Source organism: Anoplophora glabripennis, unplaced genomic scaffold (genome assembly GCF_000390285.2).
Source record: "Anoplophora glabripennis isolate ALB-LARVAE unplaced genomic scaffold, Agla_2.0 scaffold836, whole genome shotgun sequence".
Taxonomy (NCBI): domain Eukaryota; kingdom Metazoa; phylum Arthropoda; class Insecta; order Coleoptera; family Cerambycidae; genus Anoplophora; species Anoplophora glabripennis.
This window is the reverse complement of record NW_019416915.1, coordinates 135,524-146,114: the sequence shown is the minus strand read 5'-3', so window position 1 is coordinate 146,114 and position 10,591 is coordinate 135,524. Positions and strand designations below refer to the sequence as shown.

The 10,591-nt window shown below is 30.5% G+C and overlaps 1 protein-coding gene across 2 annotated transcripts; it reads left to right on the top strand.

Moving 5' to 3' along the window:
* LOC108912805 lies at positions 1-8,503 on the top strand. Of its 2 annotated transcripts, none has more exons than XM_018718193.2 (3): positions 1-614; positions 6,469-7,155; positions 7,768-8,503. In XM_018718193.2, the coding sequence occupies exons 1-3, from the start codon at positions 32-34 to the stop codon at positions 7,908-7,910; spliced, it is 1,413 nt and encodes a 470-aa protein (XP_018573709.1). In that variant the 5' UTR covers positions 1-31; the 3' UTR covers positions 7,911-8,503. The 2 variants fall into 2 exon arrangements, with proteins under 2 accessions (XP_018573709.1, XP_018573710.1); XM_018718194.2 differs by lacking the exon at positions 1-614 and adding an exon at positions 3,771-4,781.
* Positions 8,504-10,591: the final 2,088 nt, after the last annotated feature.

Sequence of the window (10,591 nt, the reverse complement as noted above, 5' to 3'; positions counted from 1 at the left end):
TTGTGATTACGAACGATGGTGAATATGTAAAATGGATAATCCAAGAGCAGTATTTTCCCAAAAAAGTTTAACTAAAATTCTCTCTCCTCATGAATTCCAAGAGATGCTGAATTTGTGGTTTCATGAAAAAGGTGTATTAACAGAACTGAGAATGCATTTACGGTTTAAACTTGTTAGTCTTTTAAAAGACACGACAATTGGAAGAAACATTAATCAAAACAAATCACACTCCACCAATTTACCTAATCAAGTTTTTAACTTGATAGTAGCGGAGTATTTGATGCAGAATAAGTATTACTACTCTTTATCCATTTTTAACACAGAAACCTCATTTACCAGTGTTCTGCCGGATTATTCAATTCGTTTTAATGAAGAAAAGCAGAATGAATTTTGCAATGTATTTTTTGATAGAGAAAATATTTTTAAAATACTGGACTTGATTGGCTTGACAAAAAGTAACCCACTTTATGATGAATTACTAAGTATTTATTTTAATGCACAAGAAAATAATTCAATATTATCTTGTTTAATAACCTTAATGTGTCGACCTCCGAAAGTAATTACAGAAGTAAACGATGGAAATTTGTCTAAAATTATACATGCCATGCTTACGGGTAAGAATATAATTTTTATTTATTTAGTAATTGCAAAAGAGCAAAGGTACTTATGTAAAAATTAAAGTGAAATTATATCCAAGCATTGACATTTTTATATTACCTTAAACCATAAATATACAGGGTGTTACAAATTAGTAGGTCAAGCCATTAATCACGTATTCTATGGACTAATGAGACTTCTCTTTTGCCATTTTTCATTTTAAAGCCCCATTTTCAAAATACGGGGTGTCAAAATCAAAACTAAAAATTATATTTGGATACCTCCTGTAATTTTAGAGATATTTGTTTGAGATTTGACACATTTTTATCTTATGTCGGCACATTTTCTGTGTAATTTTGGCCTAAAATATCAGATCACGAATGGAGGAAAGGGGGGTTGTAGTACCCATGGACCCCTTCAATTTTTTTTAGTAGGCCTATGGTTTTAGAATATTTTTTTTTAGATAGAGCATTTCTTTATTTATCATAAGATTTTGATTGGGGACTCGAGTTTACGAGATATTGCAATTTTTTGTATACGTGACATCAGTTTAGTTGACGTTTTGACTTCAGCGTCATCTCCAATTTGCTCTGAAAAAAAAAGTTGCACTGCTTGACGAAACCATCGAACAGTTCTATCTTGTTTTTTTTTCAAAATCAAAATATCTCTTCATTGCTAAGATAACGAGACTTGAGGACTTTTATGTGGAACACCTGGTAGAGATGTTCTGTCATTTTCTGAAATAACATATACTTAGTTATGCTGTTGGGTGATGAATATTCATAATACCCACTTATGGGCCGATGAAAATCCAAACAATTGTAGAGACACACGATCAGACATACTTTAAACTAAACATATGGGCAGGAATAGTTGAAAATTTTTAGGTCAAGTTTTTTTTTACCACCGTGTATAAATTCTAATGAATTCTTATTTGTTTTACAAAACTCTTTCATGGCCTTATTTGATGATTTGTCTCTTGCAGTTTGTCAAAATATATGATTTCAACTTGACGATGCTCTTCCACATTACTATCAAAATGTCCATTTAAATGAAATCTTTCCTAATTGGTGCATTGGCAGGTGACGGCTTGCACCTGTTAAATGGCCAGCTCATTTCTCCGATCTCAACCCATTGAGCTTTAGTTTATGGTATTTTATGAATGATTTCGTTTATATGGTTTCAATACTAAGTAAACAACAGCTAAGAGAATGAATTGTACAAGTGGAGAGCACTTTTGGCTTAAATCACATATTTTTCAGAATATTCGTTACTCTGAATAAACGAGCCCGAGTATCTATTTGTGAAGATGGTACATATACTGAACATTTAGTTTAATTTAACTGAATTTGTATTTTTTACTATCTATTGGTTAGTTGTGCCATTTTATTTATTTCAATTTTACTGACTAAAATAGGAATGACTATTTGATACTTACTATTTTTTTCACACTTGTAAAATTTTTATGAGGGGCCTCGTTTACGAGATACTTATTGTAACTTTTTTGAATACATCAATTTAAGAGTATCAAGGATCGAAGAGAATGGGGGAATGTAGAACATTTATTATAAATTAGTAGACTTTTATTACTGCCACCTTTCAGTTTATATGTAATTAATCATGTTATTTATTATGTTTATTATGGATACGTAGTTATTTCCAAAAAATATGGGGTATGTATTAAGAAATACTTAGAAATATATAGGAATATAGGAACATAATCACTGCATACTTCTTGAAGACAAACTAACCAACAGCAAATTTTGTTCAAATCGGTTCACTGAGTTCTGAGTTAAGGAGAAAACAAGAAATAAAAAAAAGAAACTTTAACACCCTATAACTTTTGTTGCGACATTTTTCGTTTAAGCAAGTTTAGTTAAATCGACACCATTTGGGTTCTAGATTATACTCTTGAAGTATGTAATATTTGTTGCATATGCAATTTTAGAAAATCGGTGTTACTAAATACTTTGGAAATTCGATAAAATCATTTGATTTGTAATTGTATTTCAAAAGGAAAACACTGATATAATTTGAAAAATAGCATTTTTGAGTTATTTTTCTTTAATCGAAAATAAGCTTATCAGTTGAATAATAAAAAATGATTCTAAAACTGTTTGATTGACAAAAAAAAATGTAGTAGAATTTTAAATACAAAATAATCTTTAACAATTCGGAAGATTCAGTATTGTAGAAATTTGACTTCTAACCCTCAGAAAATTTAAAATTTCTGCTCTATTTTTTATATTCTTAATAATTACATAATGCAGAGAAATATATTGTAGTTACAAATATTAAAAAACAGTAAAAAACATTCATGTATACAGCGTGTCCCAAAAGTATGGAAATGGCACAATAACTTTCGAAAAATGCATTTTGGGGAAAAATTATTCAGACAAAAGATTTAGGATTTTTCCCTGGCTATTCAATGGTGACCCTAGATTTGATCTTGACGTTCAAGGTTATTTGAAGGTCAAGTTAATTTGTTCAATTGGGATGCCCTACTTTTGACCCCGGAAATGAAAATAGCGGAAAATTTTACGTTCAGATATGTCCTTGACCATTTTCCGAATTTGACCATTAAAGGTCAAATCAAAGTCACGCATGGTTTGGCGCGCTGTCTTGAAAACAACGGGTTGCAAAAAAAATTACCATAAGTAACGTAGGATTTTTCCCTTCCCTGGCTATCTGACGGTGACCCTTGATTTGACCGTGGCCTTCACTTTCAAAAACCGCACTATATCAATTTTGGCAAAAATCGGTTGATTTTTGAAATCGCGTCCGCCATCTTGGATCCGCCATCTTGGACTAAAATTCCTCAAAAACAGATTTCAGATTCGTAGTCAGCGACCCCAAAAAACCCCCCTATATCAAATTTGGCGTAAATCGGTTAATTTTTTGGAATCGCGTCCGCCATGTTGGATCCGCCATCTTGGAAAATGGTCAAGGACATATCTGAACGTAAAATTTTCCGCTCTTCATTTCCGGGGTCAAAAGTAGGGCATCCCATTTGAAAAAATTTACTTGACCTTGAAATAACCTTGAAGGTCAAGGTCAAATCTAGGGTCACCATTGAATAGCCAGGGAAAAATCCTAAATCTTTTGTCTGAATCATTTTTCCTCAAAATGCATTTTTCGAAAGTTATTGTGCTGTTTCCATACTTTTGGGACATATTGTTTAGTATCAATGAATAGGACGAAATGGCCCTGTACGTTGGCCAGCACGAAGTCCGGATATGAACCCTCTGGACTTTTTGTAATACTAATAATAATAATAACTATTTTCCTTTAAGATATGCACATACATAGGAATAGTCAATTAATCACTTAAAACTAAGACAACAAAAACTCATTAAGATCATAAAAACATCTATCAGTTTTAATCTATATTTAAAAGATTTAAAAACTTGGATTTGCCTAATTTCCATTGGTAAGTGGCTAAAAACTTTCAAACCTAAACAATTAGGAGAATTTAAGGATATTTTGTATTTATAGTACGGTATATGATAATCATCTTTCTGCCGGGTATTTATTCCATGAGTAGTACTTTTTGTTGGAAAATTGTAACGATTTAAATACACATAGGTACACAATTCAAAAATAAAAATTCCTGTGAGTGTTGGCACTCCATACTCCTTAAATAAGCCTTTATACGTATGATACCTCGGGACACTGGCTATACATTGTAACATCTTTTTTTGAGCAATAAATACATCTGGTGGTAGAGCAGAATTGCCCCAGAAACACACACCGTACCTCAACCGGGATACCACTTGGACATTATACAAATTGATAAGTTGTTCCTTACGAAGAATTGGGTTTAAGCTTCTAAACAGATAGCACAAAAAATTTAATTTTAATATTAGTTTATTACAATGTTCCTTCCAATTTAAGCACGCATCTAATCTAAAGCCTAGAAAAGTTATTGCATTGTCGGTGTCTGACAAAGAGGTATTGTGCAGTTTAATATTCATTTTAGAATAATGTTTCTGATAGTTATGAAATCTGATAATTGATGTTTTAATTTGTTTGGGGGTGTATGAAACAAAACGTGTACTGAACCTATTCCGATGCATTAGATCTTCAACAGTGTATTTTTGCTGCCGGTAATGAAATGCGATAAATGCCGGGAGTATTTACACCTATGCGGATTAATTTTGGCCGTCGTTTGAAAGCATCTATTGGTAAGTAATTCGTTTATTCGTTTAATTTTTGTGTTGCTTTTAAACGAGATTTGAATAAATTTCAGCATTTTAGAACACACAAAATTTAAACCATCAAAACCGCCAGCAGTGCAGCGCGTGGCAACTTCCATATCAAAGGTACAGCTGGTTGCCACACCAGGGACGGCTTTAAATTCGTTTAAACCTTTATGTGAATTTTATTTTTCAATTTAAAATGTAATGTTTTAGACCATCAGTTGCTTAATAAAAGTTGCTCATTTTCGTACCCTCTATCACCCTTTTCAAAGAAAGCACTTATTTCAGAAACACCCTGTATTCCCGGTGATGTCTAAAGTGTATTTGAAACATAATTAAACCGTCATGAGTGCATACAGAATTAAAAATATGTATTTTCAAAAATTAAGCCAGGGACAGGGTATTTGAAAAATATTATGTTGTTTTTACTAAATCAAAACATCGAATGAGAAAACTGATATTTCTATGTGAAAGTAGAGAAAAAGTTCTCACAAAGACTTCCTTTTGCTGTAGCTCTGACAATATCAGAAAACTAAAAGAATTATAAAAAAAATATATTTATATTAATAAAAAATATGTATATCTGAAATATGTTTACGATTTTTCAATGGTCCCCCTAATGGTGCAACTTCTTTCTAATTTGAGACACTCCTGCATCTTTAACTGTTTTGATATCCTCTTGAATTTGTTTCTGTTTTTAGGGGGTTCCAATGAGTACAACAATCTTGGCTATTGTAGTGCTAATAAATAATTTAAACTTTATGTAATTTAGATTCCTGCGAATTTGTTTAATATATATATGGGTTCTTTACTTGTACTTTAAAGAATTTCACTGTGGACTCAAATTTTTTATGCAACGTTGCAATTCTAAGAAACCCTAAAATGAATGAACTGAACGAAAATAAAAAGGTGAATATATTTTAAGGAAAGGATTGACTGGGAAAAACTTTTTTTACTCAACCTTTATAGACAGAAAAAAGTACTAGACATCCTTATCTTAGATATGGTGTGAATATATAAAAATTTTTGTTAAATTTGTAGTTGATAGATATATATGTATATTTAAGAGCCTAAGGAAATTGCCACCAGATTGTAAAAAAGCCCAAATCTATTAATGTACTTTCTATCAGCAGTATTCTACATGTAGAAGTTTTTTAAAGATTCTATTATTTCATAAATTATTTCAAAAAATAATTCCTTTTGTATCAATGCTTTTATTTCTCATATATACACTATATTATTTTTTTACTTTGTACATTTTCTTAATATGATAAAATTAATAATAAATAAAATAAATTAATATTATAAAATTACCAAAATATTGTGATAATAGACTCCAATGAAAAATTACTTTAGTACGTATTTGTACAGAGTATTACAAAAAAAACAAGCGAAGTTGTTTACTACCACAGACTTACTACAGATTCTTTTGAACGGAAATACAGACTTCTCTTATGTCATTAGACGCCATTTTGCAAGATACAGGGACGCCCTTTTTCAAGATACAGGATGTTAACTGCAATAACAAAAAAGTTTTTAGTAATAATTTCATTGTTTTTTATTTTTTAAGATACTTAGTTGAAATTTATCACGAGGGCGGGATATATTTAAATTATATTTGTAATTTTAAACATTCAAGTGTTTTAACTTTTTCAAGATTTTATTGTTTCAGATAACAGCACCGAAATAAACTTCATGCAGAGAATTGAGGAACTCTTAACACTTACGAATTTATCCAACTGTTATGTGAAGAAACTTAGTCAAAATATTAATTTATTCTATGAAATAAAAAGACAACAACAGAAAAAGGAATTATTAGATGTAATTGATCAGCTTAAAAGTGAATTAACTTTCAAAGATCGTACTATTAAAAAATTACATAAAGCAAAACATATATTACAAGGTCAGCTACTAAAAATTAATGAAAATTATGATAAAGAAAAATTACATTTGGAAAATGTATTAAACAAAGAAAATTTGTCGAATGAGAATGTCTTATTGCAGAAGAAACAAATTGAGCATTCGAAATTTAAGAATGATGAATCAAAAGATAATTTAAAACTAAACAATTTACCAATGCCCAAGGAAGAAGACAAGGTAACATGTCAGCTACCACACTGTAGTAAAGACTGTACGGAAAATATGAAATTAATTGAAGACTTACTAAATGAAAATACGATTTTAAAAAAAGAAAATAAGATACAAAAAGTTATGTTACAAAAATTGTTCTTAATATATAAAAATCTTTTAAGTAAGTTTGAGAATTGCCAAATTAAACTAAGCTTCCTGAATTCTACAATAAATAAAGACTATACTGAAGAACTATTTAACAATTTGTATGGAGATCATCTGCTAGAAGGTAATTTTAATTTTTTTCATTCAGTACTAAGTATAAGTTTTTTAAATATTTTAATGAAAATTTAAAAGATCACTTAATGTAGAAAAAGAATAGTTAGAACACATTAGAAACGCACGTTATCAATATCATTTTATTCATTTTTGTTTAATGAGTTTTGCATGGCCTAATATTGATAAAACAATACATTTAATATAAACTTATAAAGAGCACAGAATTCATGCGATGTGACTACTGGACTTTTTCTCTTCAATTTTACTTTTAATAATAAATTAGACATAAAGGGAGGTATTAAATGATATCAATTTTTGCTAATGAAAACCAATCAACTAAAATGGTCATTTGCAAGTTAGTAAAATTATGTTAATAAAAGGAAGTTTCAAATTTTGGATTCAACATCAATTTCAAAATAATTTAGTTTCATACAGGATGGTAGAAACTTAATGCCCAATAATTTAGTCGACTCTAAACCATCTTAACTGTTTTTGTAAATGGAACACACTGTATATTTTTGCGCAACCTGATGAACAATTTTGTTCTCTTTCAAATGCTATAATGGTTCCCAATACAAAAAAATATAATTAACTACAGATGTGCATTTCTGTTTATTTTCAGTTGAAGTACAAAAGCATACTGATTATAGCGAAGTAAGTTCAGATGGTGTAACGGAAGAAATATTACATCGAGTTCGAGCCAAACTGCAAACTTTAGAAGACGAAACTAAGGAAATTGAAGACAAATATAAAAATTTTCGTTAAAGTTAATTTTGTAATTGGGCATTTTGTACAATTAAGTAATATAAATATTTTGTTATTAATATTACAACCAATTTCACAATTGTTAGCAAACTACTGCTTAAAAATTTCTCAAGGTTAATCAAAATCAAAACATATCTGTTATACAATATTTGGTTGGTTTATACGGATCATCTTGATGATTTGCAAACCCTTGGTTTTTAAGGTGGAAATTACAAATATGGCAGTTGTTTAATTTAAATTTGATCTATAGTCTCTAAAATATTAATGAGTAATTCTAAAAGATTTTCAAAATTCAAAAGATTAAAGCTATTTTTACATTGATAGAAGAGAGTAGTTAGCGCCCCTTAGAAGTGGCTGCAACACAGTTATCATATTTGTAATTGCCACCTTAAAAGGGTATAGGTGTGCAAATTTTCAAGGTACTCCGTGTACTGAAAATATTACGAAAAATCGAAAATATTGTTATGACCAATGCACTTAAAAGAGAAATATTCAAATAAGACATTGACTTTAATTATACAGCGTGTTTCGCATAATAATTGACGCAGAGCACGAGCATGTAGGGGAACCCAAAATATGATGATTTAACACGACTTACCTTTATACTAAGCTGCACCCCTGAGAAGTTATAGGCCTTGAAAGGGGGGTTTCAAATTTCAAATAAAATCAATATATCAGTTATATTAGAAAAACCAAATTTACTTAAAAAAATTATTACTTTATGGGAAATTTAATTCTAAAACTTTACTTACTCTTGTTAGTTTTGGAAAAACTTTAAAGTTTTCAACAAAAACACGAATAACAAATAATACGTATTGTAGCTGTGTTATTTAAAATTATCAGAAATTCGAAAGTTGACGATCAGGAAAAACGTTGGAATACCAATTTAATAGAATAACAAACAACAGAAATAATACAATTTGCATTGATAAGTTATAGAAATTCCTCAAAATGGTCACCATTTTCTCTCAGGCATTTTATTCTTCATCGAAAGTTGAAGCCAACTTTTGAATTTTTGATGATTTTGATTAGTGGGTTAAAAAAATTCTGTCATATTTTAATGGTGCATCATCCCTGATCAATGTTTTAAAATGTTTTAATTGAACTCTACTTATTGTCGATTAATGTTCTTGGTACACTAACACCGTAATTTGGTTGCTCTAAGTTCCAGTATAACAGATAGATTTTTTTTTAAAGGACCCCGCACATTTTATATGGAAAACGGTCTTCCGGTGAAATTTGCTAAAAATTTGGGAAATTGTTCGTTTTGTACCCCTGATCAAAAGTGTCAATGGGGTCGATGCTCAAAATGCCCATCTTTAGGCTCTACGGCAATTTTTAGTGGCCAAAAACGGCAAAAATTCATTTTTTTAAATATTATGTTTAATGCTTGTACAGTCCCTTAAGTTTTCATTAAATTGTATGCGTGTGAGTATTTTATGTAGGAATATGTCCATGTCTAATTATATGTGTGTATATGTATTTGTGTGAGAGGGTTTTTGAATGCACAATTATACAAGATTTAATACACACCGTCTCAATATTATTTTGTGGTTTTAATAACCTTCAATGAACTCGGAACTCTCATGCATTTTTTCAAAGAGTTCCCAAGAGTTGCCAAAGAGTTGCCAAAGATTTTCCAAGAGTTCGCAGTTCATAACTGAAGCGGATTTCTAGAGAAAGAATGTAAATAAAGCGAAAGAGAAGACACGCTGAATGAATTTTTGCCGTTTTTGGCCACTAAAAATTGCCGTAGAGCCTAAAGATGGGCATTTTGAGCTTCGACCCCATTGACACTTTTGATCAGGGGTACAAAATGAACAATTTCCCAAATTTTTAGCAAATTTCACCGGAAGACCGTTTTCCATATAAAATGTGCGGGGTCCTTTGAAATTCCACTTTCAAGGCCTATAACTTCTCAGGGGTGCAGCTTACTATAAAGGTAAGTTGCGTTAAATCACCATATTTGTGGTTCCCCTACATGCCCCTGCTCTGTGTTGATTCCTATGCGATACACCCTGTATATATACCATACAGTGTGGACTAATTTGGTGATACATGTACATGTTGGAAACTATAAGAGATAGGAAAATGGTCAAATGGGGAAAGTTTTAGACAGTTCTGTTGCTAACTTAATGGCGCTTAATTACAAACATTTGAAACTTCTAAAAAATTGTGCGGTGTTAGATTTATTAAAAATATTTAAATTTTGATTTTTGAGGTTGTTTCTGAAATTTTTTCTTATATTATATCATTGAAAATCCAAAAAAATTTTGTATTTGCTTAGTTGTCGATCCCAAATCATTGAGGCCAATTTCTAGCCATGGAATAATGGCGCCCGCTTAGCTTAAAATAGAATATGGCGCCTATAAGAAAAAAGGAAGTTGATGGTTTCTCGCAACCGAAACGTTACAATGAAAATCTTAAATATACAGTGAAATTCCTCAAAAAAACTTGCTGTGAAAATATGTTTTCAAATTTTAAAAATCTCTCTAAATAAAAAAACTACAGATGACTTTCGAAAACATCATTTATTTATATTTTTTTCAAAATAACAAAAACCTGACCAGCTAGGACCCATCTGCAAGCGCCATTAAGTTAGCAACAGAACTGTCTGAAACTTTCCCATTTGACCATTCTCCTATCTCTTATAGTTTCCTAGGTACCAATACATGCATCAC